Consider the following 12,940-nt stretch of genomic DNA (forward strand, 5'->3'; position numbering starts at 1 on the left):
GTAGTATGAACCTAGCCTATGTTTTAAGGTTCATTCGCCTCGGGGTGTCGGTGAGAAAACAAGGATCGGAGAGTGTAGTTGGTCTTTGGCACTTTAAATCCAACTTGGCAACAGGCACAACTATATACAGGCAATGGCACTTGATATGACAATCACTCAATGAGCAGATGAGAGCATGCGTGGGAATATGTTGATGTATTTGTATGTGTGTGGAAGAAGACTGGGATGTGTGTGTGGTTCTGAAAGGAAAGAAAATTGCATCATATTAGTGCTGATGCAATAAACAATGCAAATTGACTGTAAAGCAGTCAATAACACACACATGACTCGCACATTATAATAAGACAAAGGTGGGGGGGGCGCGCGCGCACAACCCGGAAGCACGCTGCGTGCACGTGCGGTCATATTGGCCATAAAAGTGGCGAAAACTAAGCACTTTCCACTCATATGGATGTACATCATCTTAAGATGCTAAACTAACCCTTTCTCTCTTAACACAAATGTGACACATATAAACTTCCACGGCTTCACACAGCAATGAAATATGTAATTCCAACTGACAAAGTCAGTATATTTGTTTCAACACCCATTTCAGAAGTTTTATCCTGTGAAAATATGCTGTCATTCGATTACTTGTACCAGTTGGAACAATCAAATTAAAAAATGCATACCGTAATTGTCACTTTAAGGCATGCCCAACTATAACCTGCACACTCTAAATTCGCCAAGAAACCTATTTGTTCATATATAGGTCAAAATACACTGTAGGTCAAATGAATTATAATGCAAACTAAAAATATTCCACAGCCAAGGCTGATCCTAACTCAAAAACAGTGTAGAGGACTTTTAGTTTGACAATCAATGCACATTTTGTCTTAATAAGCCCCATATATGGCCTTCAGTTCAAAACTCGTTGGTCAGCAACAACACCATGCAGCAATAACTTCAAGTTCTAAAGAGGCTAGTGAGTGAGTCAAACAATCAAACGCAAGCCCAGCATGGTGACACATCAGCATAATCACCACCATCCCTCCATCCCTGGGGTGACGTGTTACCTGTGCTGTGGCAGCTGTCTCCGTCAGGGTCAAGCCTCCATCCTGGATAACAGGAACACTTCACTGTGGTCTTGTACTGCTCACACACTTGGCTGCACTTCAGGTGGCGGCTGCAGTAGTCCACCACCTCGCATGTCTTGTTGCTGGAGTCCAGGTGGAGTCCCGGGGGGCAGGAACACACCACTCCTTTCCCCGGTGCCACCGTGCACATGTGGCTGCAGCCTCCTCGGGCTACCAGACATAGATCTGTGGTAAACAAATAGCAACATGGCTAAGAATCAACACACTGACAGAGGAAATGCTTCTTATTAATAATACACAAAAAGGACTTCGACAGTGACCTTGACGAAATTCAAACTTGGCACATCATATTGTGCCATATGTGCATATTAACACACAAAACTTTGCACGGTAAAATGTATAACTCACCATGCTATGAAATGAAACTGCACAATATACCGTAAAACAACATGTTTAAACAGGAAACCTATAACTTAATTCATCTCGCTTATCATCAAGAAGGTCACGGGGGTGCCGGAGCATATCCCAGCTAACAAAGGGCAGGAGGACGAATGCACCTTGAACTGTTTGCCAGCCATTCACAGGGCATATACTGACAAAAAAAAAAACATCCACACACACACTCACACCTACAGACAATTTGGAGCATTTAATGAGCCTACTATGCATGTTTTTGGGATGTGGGAGGAAACCGGAGTGCCCGGAGAAAACCCACAAGCAGGCATGGGGGACAGCACGCAAACTCCACACAGGGAGGCTAGAGCCGATTGAAGCAACAATCTTAGAACTGTGAGGCAGACATGCTGACCCCTCTATCACTGTGCCACTATAAAATAATATACAGTATATACAGAGGTACATCTAAATATGAATTTAATCCGTTCCAGGGTCTGGTTTATAAGACGGAATAGTTGTATGTCGAGCGGGATTTTCCCATAAGAATACATTACAATTTGTTTAATTTGTTCCACAGCCCAAAAGCCTTTGCTAAATCCTTAATAAATACTGCTGGTACAATTACAAATAGGGATTACACATAGCAAAACAAATACATTGGTAACACTTTATAATAACTATCCGTTTTACCAGTAGTAAACTGTTGATAAATGATTTATTGTTGATTTGTGAAGTATTTGTTAACAGTTTGTTAAGCATTTACAGGGTGTTCTTAACCTGAAACACAGTTTGTGTAGAAACGTTTCAAGTTTTTGTGTGTAACGTTTGGCATTTCTATCTTTTCAGGTTAAGAAATGCCGTTCACGTCAAAAGAAATAGCATTTTGATAAGGCATTTTGCAGGCAGCGCTCATGTTGCACATTTATGAAAATCTGCTTTAGAACCAACAAATATTTGTACTTTTCTTTGTATATATAACCAATAAAACTTATGACCTTCAACATAAAGTGTATATAGTTTTATTAAGATCCATCAACTAGCATGGGCATTTAGAATGGGGTCAACCATATTGGAACACCCTGTAAATGCTTACCAAACTGTTAACAAATACTTCACAAATCAACAATAAATCATTTATCAACAGTTTACTAATGATCTATTAACTAGTAAAACGGATAGTTATTATAAAGTGTTACCAATACATTATAAATACAAATCGTAACAATAATAATTATGAAACAAATCGGGTATCTAATGTGGTGGTTGTGTTTTGCATGCTGTTCCTGAACGCGCCCTGTGACTAACGACAACGTGAGAGAGGTGTGTTACAGTTTTTACTTTCTCTTTTCATGTTGTTGTTGGTGTCAGCTACGGCGGACAACTGCCGTGTCGTGATGCATACTTTCTGAAGTAAAAGATTAAATAGCTGGCGAAGCTGGCGACTTCCTTGCTGATGTTACAATAACAATAATAATAATGAGAGTCAATTCAATTTAAATGAGGGACAAGGTATGTTCTTCTCACTTAGAAGAAAACAATAGCTCTCAGAAGTGAGGAAATTGAGTAGTATGTGGTCACAATAGCTAATGGTGGCTGTGAGACTTGGTCATCTGGTGTAAATCATAAAAAGACCCTGAAGGTCTCCCTTGGCACAACCTAATTGACTTTGAGGGAAAAGGTTCTTTTCTCAGCTAAGATAATGCAGACACTCGAGGGCCCTAAAGGGGACCCCTGAGGATTGACTAGTGGGGCTCGAGAAAATGAAACTCCATGTTTACGCTGGTCATTTTGAGAGATTAGAGGGATAGTGTTAGCCACTTGAGAGCTCATTCTTCCTTCGTATGGCACTTGGACAAACACTTGCCATGGTCATCATTAACACCCAGTATTTCCACATGGTCTGTTCTTTGGCTCAGTGGTCCAACACTGATGTGACAGAAGAAGCTCAAACACAAATTGATAGAGAGCAATATATTGTGCTATATAAACATTTGTACTGGAAATTGGATTTATAAAACAATCACAAATCTATTATTAAACATCCTTCAAAATAAAAGAACCCCATAACACTTGTTGTAAAATGCATTATACTGCCATGCCTTTATTTTGAAAGCCTACCTTTTGATGTGTTGTATTGTGCCTTTGCTTGCCAGTGTGTTGCCGAGTAGACCTGAAACACTTCCTAAAACTCAGCTAAATACTAGCAAGTACTTTTGAACGTTACCTAAACAATCTTAAATGTACTCTAATACTCGCTAGAAGTTAATCCAAAGTTAGTCCAAATACTTCTAGGCATATTGTACTCGAATACTCAACAAAGTTACATATATACTCGCAAATCTAATGAAATGCTCCCTTAAAGGGAGTGGGTATCACATAGAGTGTATGACAAAAGTGAATACACCCCTCAAATTTCTGCCAGTATTTTAGTACCATATTTTCCAGACTATAAGTCGCAGTTTTTTTTTCATAGTTTGGCTGGGGGTGCGACTTATGTGTGAAATTATGAACACATTATAATATAATTTCACATGTTATTTTGGTGTTTTGGAGTGACACTTAAGGTTTGGGAAACTTGTTAGCATGTTCTTTATGCTATAGTTATCTGAATAACTTAATAGCTATAGCCACGTTCGCGTTCTGCCTTTGGCAATGTGTGTTCAATTGTATTATTGACTTTTTTTATATTGAAATGCATGCTTTTAGTTTGTGGTGCTTTCACGCCCACGTGGGGGCACACTCGCACTTGTTTACGTGAAGAAGAGTGCTCACACGCCAGAAGAAGACGGACAGCTACGTAGCTCTGACTGAGTGGGCGGGTTAGCGAGAGAGAAACACGGCTGCGAACCTACGTTAATTGTTTATGCTTGTAAAATATCTACAGAGGCAACGCCTGTGTGTATCATCTTTTCTGTTGTTGTTGTATGTTTTCCGCCCGCAATCGGACACTTAGAGCCAGTTGTGTGGTTGTTTGAATGATGCGCTAATGCTAGCGAACGCATGCTAACCGTTTGTGTCATGTCATTGCTGTAAAAGCACCTAATTATCATTTATTTACGTCAATGCGAACCTGTTTAGTACTGAAGATGAAATTGATTCAGCAAATTATACGGACGTCCAGCATCGTCATTTGGGAGTTTAGCCCGCTGAATAGCCAGGACCGAGCCGTAGCGTCCTGGTGAGGACAGAATATTTGCATTTCGTTGTTCATGCACTGCACACTGTACACTTATTCAGCATTTTGTACTCTATTGTATTTTTATATTAAATTGCCTTTCAAGATGACATGTCTGTTCTATGTGTTGGATTTTATCAAGTAAATTTCTCCCAAAAATGCGACTTATACTCCGGTGCAACTTGTATATGTTTTTTTTTTTCTGTTCGTTGGGCATTTTATGGCTGGTGCGACTTATACTCAGGTGCGACTTGTAGTCCGAAAAATACGGTATAAATTTTTTCATGGGACAACACTGAGAAAATGACACTTTGACACAATGAAAAATAGTCTGTGTGCAGCTTGTACTGTATAATAGAGTTAATTTATTTTCCCCTCAAAATAAATCAAAATATAGCCATTAATATCTAAACCCCTGGCAACAAAAGTGAGTACACCGCATGGGAACTACCTAAATGTACAAATTGAGTACTGCTTGTCATTTTCCCTCCAAAATGTCATATGACTCGTTACAGGAGCGCTGTCAGCATTGCTGCAGAGATTGAAGAGGGTGGGGGGTCAGCCTGTTAGTGCTCAGACCATACGCAGTTCTCTACATCAAATTGGTGTGCATGGTTGTCACCCCAGGAGGAAGCCTTTTCTGAAGACAGTACACTAGAAAGCCCACAAACAGTTTGCTGAAGACATGTCAACAAAGCACATGGATTACTGGAACCATTTCCTATGGTCTGATGAGACGAAGATTAATTTGTTTGGTTCCGATGGTCTCAAGCATGTGTGGCGGCGACCAGGTGAGGAGTACAAAGACAAGTGTGTCAGGACTACAGTAAGGCATGGTGGTGTGAATGACTCCCCCCACCTCTTCAATCTCTGCCGCAATGCTGACAGCACTCTTGTAACGAGTCACATGACGTTTTGGAGGGAAAATGACAAGCAGTACTCAATTTGAACATTTAGGGATGTACGTAGTTCCCATGCGGTGTACTCACTTTTGTTGCCAGGGGTTTAGATATTAATGGCTATATTTTGAGTTATTTTGAGGGGCAAATAAATTAACTCTATTATATAAGCTGCCCACACACTATTTTTCATTGTGTCAAAGTGTCATTTTGTCAGTGTTGTCCCATGAAAAGATATACTTAAATATCTGCAGAAATGCAAGGGGTGTACTCACTTTTGTGATACACTGTATTTTCAAGCATATGGTATGATTCTACAGCACATTCAAGTAATTGTGCAAACTTGTGTTTGCATCATCTCTTGCTTTTCGGTTTACTTTAGTTTCATAGTCAGTGCCCTACGGAGAGGCAGTTCAATAAAAGACAGCCACATTAGCTGACAGTTTGACTCGCATGCATTTATAAGTATAGATAAAGTGCAAGACATTTCTTTACACTTGTAGTCTGCCCAAGCGCGAAGTGTTGGCTAAGCTGTACCATTTCATGCAAACTTGAGGGGGAGTGGAAGCGGGGTGCAGGGGAGATGTTTGGGCGTGGGAGAAGAGAGCATTACAGTACACGTCAGAGCAGGGGTTAGCTAGGAGGAAAAGGCGGAGGTAGGTACCACCGAGTGTTTCAACAGCCCCGACCGGCCAACAGGAGACATTCGACGTTTTCTCAAAAATAGATGAATGGTCCAAAAAACCTCTCCGACTGTATTTCTAACAAGGAAACGACCATATAGCATGATTAAAAACTTATAAATGTGAAATTTGCATGTGACCCCCCCCCACACACACACACACCCTTTTCTACCTAACTTTCTTCAGTCCTTATGATAAGTGGTACAAAAGAAAATGATGAATTATAGTGGTAATGACCATCACTGTAGGAATTTATTTAGGTATTATTTTGATGTATCTAAAACAGCATCATTAACAAATGAATGGATGGCATGACAAAATAGCAGCCGACGAGTGCGTGAGAGTGAGAAAATTGTTTCTCTCCCTACGTGTCAGTCAAGCAATTTAAGAGTGATCTGTCCGGGGTGAACGCAACCTCTCACAGAATGTCATCCGTGTTCATTTATGACACATTTTAGGTCCATGCAACCCTGTACAAGATAAGCCATTATACTGATGGGTGTTTTTACACATGCAGTTGATGCAAAATCTGAATATAGTTTATTCTGTCTGGACAGGATCAATGTGAATGATTCTTTTGTGATTCCGTATCCATGCTCTATTTTTCAGTGTTCCTAATGCCAGAACGGTTGTATTTTGAATACAAATTGTTTTTTGGAAGAGCTGAGATTTTCCCTTTCATCTACTAAATTACACATATTGTAAATAATCATCCACTAGGTCACCTGTGTCAAACATATGGCCCTGGGGGTTGTAGCTGGCCCGTAGCATCATTTTGCGTGGCCTGTAAAGTAAATGATGTGCCATTTAAATATTTGTTTTTGTTCTTTCATAATTTTGGGGTGCTGAATGCATGTCTGCCCTTATTTTCCCTCTGTCAACTGTAGTTGTTTTTTTTTTCTTTAAAGAAATTATGCAATGGCAAATTAATGCTAAGCAATATTTTTAACAAACTGAGTACATCGCTGGCAGTTATGATATCATCACTGAAATCTATAATAGCAATTTTTAGACAACTGCAAGCACAGGAGATCAATACCGGGGGAAATGTGACTTGTGCTGTACTGCACTGTTGCCAAAGTCTCCAATATGTGAAAATGAGTCAACTATAACAAGTTAATGTTGATGATTCAGAAAAATGTATATAACTATGCAAAGTAAGAGTGTGACAATATCTCGATACAGCGATATATCGCGATATTTTACAACCCTATCGGTTATCGATATGCTCCCGCCAAGTATCGATACTTTTATTTGACATATTGGCGATACAATGGAGTATTGATGCTGTAAACTGCTCAATGTTTGTTGAGCAATTCATTGGCGGTCCACTAGGGGCGCTCAAGAGTGGCGGTGAAGGTAAAGTGTGCTCCAGTCGTCTAGAGAAGACGATAGGAAGCTCCAACTTCCAAGTGGGTTGAAATAAATAAAAAAGCTTCGTGAGAACGGTAGAGTGACAAAAATATTGCTACAAATCACACATGTGGACACACTTTAGATTTTACACCAACAAGAAAGGGAGTAAGGTGAACAAGGACTTTGCTGTATGCAAGAATTGTCTAATAAAAACAAGGTTTACTGGCAGCTGGTGACGAAGTGGACACTGGATTTCTTCACCGCTTGGCTTTCATCACTTGAGGTAAGAAAGTTTTGCAGTGTAATTGATTTTTTTTAATTTAAATGTATTATTTTGATGACATTTGGTTTTAAAAAGATATCAAATAAACCAGGACCCTAAACTGGATGAAAATTAATATCGAACAAGCCTACATGAATTTACTGATTTATTTGATATTATTTGAGGACCACTTTCCATGTCGTTTACTACACAAACTTATTACTGCCATTTCGATACAATAAGCTATAAAAATGGTTTGAATAGCTTCCAGGATATATAAGGTAATGTGCATGATAATTAATGTAGCCTACATATTTAAAATAGGTAATTATTGCATTTTTAATTTCTATACATTCAATTCATATTTTTTTCTGAATTCACTCAAAACTTCCAACACACAAAAAAAAAAAAATCAGGATTTCAACTCAAAGTAGACACTATTTTTTGTTTTATTTAGTTGTTTTTAGGGTGAGGAAGAATGTGACTGACTGAGTCCGACATCTCAAATGCTGAAGCAAATGGTGTAAGTGCTCAAACCAATGCTTTTGGCAACAAAGGTCATTTACGAAGGAAAGGCCCACCAATTTTATCATTGCCCTACTCCAAGCTCAACTGCTGACTGACACCTACAGCACCGTTAATTTTTTTTTTTTTTCTTTTTTTTTTTGCACCGTTAATTTTTTTTTAAAGATTTAAAACTTTAAAGAAATTAAGGGTGCCATTTATCATGATCCCTCCAAGAGATATCAGTGGTTGTGGTTTGTTTCCTCTATATGTGCAGGTACAGAATTTGCAGTAGATTTATATTTTACAGCAATATTGCACAGAAAAGGTGTCAAGTCTTTTTTTCCATTTCAACAGTTGTATCGTTAAATATCACGTATCAAATTTCTGACAAATATCAGGGTCCCCCCAGGATTGATAAATCTAAATTCAAGACTTTTAAGATCTTTTTTAATGCCATTTCAACTGAAAATTAATACTTTTCTCGCACCCATTATTTAGATAATATTCAATCATATTAAAAAAATAAAGCACTGAACATCAAATTTAACCTCAATTACTAAGTGTGTTTGACAAAAGAATGCACATTTATTGAAGATACAATTAAAAAGTTTTGTGCCACAGACCGGCCCTCTTTATGTCATGACCTACCTTATTAAAATATTGTAATAATAATTGTGCTGTCAAGCGATTAATTTTTTAAAATCGCGACTAATCGCATGCTGTCAATAGTAAACTTGCGATTTTTTAAAATGTATAAATTATATATTTCAATTTCTAAATACACCTATTAGCACAGGAGTTCATCAAATTTAAGCCTCATTAGAAACATGAAAAGAGTTTTCCTTTACACTTGTAAAGATGAATCAAATATGAATTTTCCCCAAATAACTTGTAAAAAGGGAGGCACAGAGGAAGAGCATGTCTACTGACAGTTCTGAGATCAAGGGCTCAAGCGCAGGTTCTGTGTGAAGTTACCATTTTATTTTTGGGGTACTAGCTATAATTTTATCTTATATTAGACTGACTTTTTAAAGAATGAGGAACCTTTTGCAGATGTTTTGAATTACACATGTGGCAAGTGTGTACAAAACTGAAGCTTTTCATCATATTCATTTTTTTTTTGGTTTGTGGTACATGCAAATTGACATACTCAATTTTGTTTGTTTAATCTACCAAAACAAAACAACTTTTACTTGATATTCAAAATTTTGGGGGCGTACTGTATATAGTTTAGATAACTACAAAATTAATGTAATATATCATTACTTATGAGTGTTTTCATATTATTCATGACATAAAATTACCGCAATTAAATGTGAAAGATTGAATGATTGATTGAAAGAATAATTGAACTCACCAAAACGGCTGTCTCCCAATGCACTTATACAGTTCAGACACCTGTGTATTTCAGGGTAGTTCTCGCTCATCAATCCACCTCAGAGTGCAATGTTTTGGGTTAAAATGCCCAACTTATGTTTTGCCTGAGAACGTGGATTTCACCCCAATACTCCGTCTTTGTGCCCAAAAATAGTGCCTGGAGCCTCCATGGTGGAAGTTTTAATGGTGCTCTCATGTAAAACATTTCATTCTGCATGTTCATTTACGGTTTATCGCTGTACTTTTATCCAAACATGCTCAAAAACAACGATAATGAGTCGCCCCAACAGCCAGACGGGTTCACGCTCGTCATGCTGCCTCAACGTGCCCCATTTCGGCCATTAAACCCCAAAATTAAGTTTTTCCAGAATCAAGTCAACAGGATGATATTATGATACTCTTCCCCAGAGGCAGAGCTGGCGGCACTGGAGAATGAGAGGGGGCTTGTTGCGGGGTATAGAATTTCAAACTACGGAATGCTAGAAGGGCCATAATTTATCGCGGCGTGATGCCGTTAGTAAATAGTTTAACTGAAAGCTTCGTTAAAAATGTGTATTACGACCGGCCCAAAAGTCAGGCCGGCCCACCGGGAACTGTCCTGGTTCTCCCGATTAGCCACTCCGGGCCTGGTACTTTGCGATTGCCTGCTGTTATGAAGTTGATGCTAACGGTGCGCACGCACGAGGTGCAGTGCATCGTAAAAATTCTACGCGTCATCTTCGTTATGGATTATAAAAAAAAAAAACTTTGTCACGGATATAATTTAGGTTGCACTGAGATGTTCTTGAAAATTAAAACCACGGTGAAAAACTTCCAGACTTACGACAGCTAATTTAATACTTTTAATACCTTTAATAATGGAAAACTAAATTCAATGCCTTTTTAATACTTTTAATAACCCGCGGGTACACTGAATATATTGAATCGCTATATCGTGAAATCGTGAGATAATCGTTATCGTGAGTCTTGTATCGCAAATCGCATCGTATCGTGAGGTTCCCACTCCTAATGTAAACTACTGAAAAGATTATTGTGTATTGTGAAACTTACAAAGTAAATGAATAATCTGTTTAAAATTCATGAAAACTAAAACACTGAGAAAAAAAATGATGGCAGATTTGAAATCAGCGATTTCAGCGAATTGTATAGAATCAGTTAAAAAGCCTCATACAACAGAAAATGTAACTGAAAAAAATAAGTTGAACAATCAATTTATTGAATAATCATGGCAGCCCTAGTCGTCCTATTATGGCCCCCTGAACAAAAATGTCAAAGTTTTTAGATGAACAACCATTCACACTCACACCTTAAATCCATTCAGCTTTCAATTAACCTTCCCTATTTAAAGCATGTGGAAAAAAAGCCGGAGTCAAGTTTTGAACCTGAACTTCACCTTCAACCTTAAGGCACCATGCTGCCCAAATTTCTAATCAGTCAGAAGGCACTGCATTTCCATGGTTTTAAATCCATAAAATGCAGATATATATAGATATTCAGTTAGTACTGCATTCGTTTGATGAATATTTCTTTTGGTTTTCAATTGAACATCATTTTTTTCCCCTGTGTTCTTTACATCTAAGAATGACTAATAAAAATGTGAGCATTTCCACATCGAAGGTTGCCTTCTGAAAATAATTTTCTTTTCTTTCACTCTTACTAATCCACCAGAATATATCCTACAGTATATAAAAAGTCTCAATGTTCTTTGCAATTGGGAATGGATTCAAGTACTGAAGTCTTACAAAGTTAACAAACACCAAACTTAAAAGGTCAAGTTCACACCAACCTCAAACTGGCGGGGTGTGCACAGCGTGCAGTCGCATTTTGTCAGACCAATTCTGACGTGAACACACGTTCAAAGGCCAAACTTTAGAAATTCCTCTCCTCGCTACCTTAAGTTTGATTTTAACGAGTAATGTCACATCAGTTGCACTGTCAATCATGTCTATTCAACACATTCACAAGGGGATGGATTGGCTGACAAACATTCAGACTCACAATCAAACTTAGGACAAATGTAATCAGTAGGCTACTCTGTTGTTTTTAAGTATCCACAGCATGAAGTAGTTCTTTAGACAAACTATAAACCTTTCATTTCTGGATCTTTTTGTAGCTCATCTTTATTTTGAGGTCATTTGTGGGTCGGCGTAGAGAGAATGGGCTGGGCTAAAACAACATCTAGCAACAGTTTAAAACTTTTTCGTCAGCTGGTGTAACAGACCTTCGCCGCCCTTCAGTGAGCTGTGATTTCAAAATACTTTGATTTTGAAATGCCAAGTGCAAATTGTATCACTCATTGGTTGGATGGGTGAGTTTAGAATGATCACAAGAGAGGAGGAAAATGAATACAACTAAGTGCAATGGAGTGGTGTTTAAATTTTGGGGGATTTTTTTTAAGGCTATGAAAATCCAATGTTACCGCAAATTGGTCCTTCGTCTGAGCGGTCGGGGCAATCCACTTTGGTGTTGCAAATCTTGTCAGGTGTCAGGCAGATGGAGGTGTCATTGGCACAGTGATACTTGGGTGGCTTACATACAGCCGATTCACACGACTCCTCATCTGAACGGTCCTCGCAGTCGATGTCACCGTCACACACCCAGCTTTTTGTAATGCACTTTCCTACAAAAAAAAGAATAAATCAATTTGTGGAAATATTATCTCATTAATCACAATGTTTTTTAACTCATTTGCTCCTAAAAATTTATAAATACGTTCTATTTTTAATTGTTTCAGTGTCCCAAAGATGTATTTATATGTCTTTTACGTTTTTTTTCCACAAGAGACATATCTGGGTTCTGATTCAACTTAGCTCCAAAGCACATGCTGAAAATCCATTTTAAAGCAATAGAACTGGCCACTGGAGGGCAGCAGCGCATTTGGTAAGACTCGCAACCCGACCCAACGGAACGAACGGCCGGGCCGCCAGGTGGAGCGCACGGCCGGGGCGACGGCGGAAGACGACCGAATGGACGTCGAGGATGCCAGGCGGCGGACAACCGAGCAGAACGACCGGGACCACCAGTGCAGCGGACGATGCCGTTGAGTCCGTGCTGCTCGCCGAGCATAGCCCGCGCCGCCGTGCTCGGCTGCTCGCGTCCCACGCACCCTCCAGTGTCCCGCACGGAAATGCGCACGGCCAAACCGGTCCCCCCCAGGAACACAAGTTCCCCAGGCGAACTCTGCCACGAGGCAGTGGTCACCACAAAAT

The 12,940-nt window shown here is 39.1% G+C and overlaps 1 protein-coding gene across 8 annotated transcripts in view; it reads right to left on the reverse strand.

Moving 5' to 3' along the window:
• lrp1bb (low density lipoprotein receptor-related protein 1Bb) overlaps window positions 1-12,940 on the reverse strand; it is a 469,826-nt gene that overhangs the window by 185,388 nt on the left and 271,498 nt on the right. For all 8 annotated transcript variants that reach the window (XM_057852528.1, XM_057852526.1, XM_057852531.1 and 5 more), the window contains 2 exons: window positions 12,151-12,351; window positions 1,056-1,301 (listed from right to left, as the gene is read on the reverse strand). In XM_057852528.1, the coding sequence (XP_057708511.1) occupies window positions 1,056-1,301; window positions 12,151-12,351 (447 nt within the window). The remainder of the gene's footprint in view (window positions 1-1,055; window positions 1,302-12,150; window positions 12,352-12,940) is intronic.

The sequence above is a fragment of the Corythoichthys intestinalis genome, chromosome 12, assembly GCF_030265065.1.
Source record: "Corythoichthys intestinalis isolate RoL2023-P3 chromosome 12, ASM3026506v1, whole genome shotgun sequence".
NCBI classification, from domain to species: domain Eukaryota; kingdom Metazoa; phylum Chordata; class Actinopteri; order Syngnathiformes; family Syngnathidae; genus Corythoichthys; species Corythoichthys intestinalis.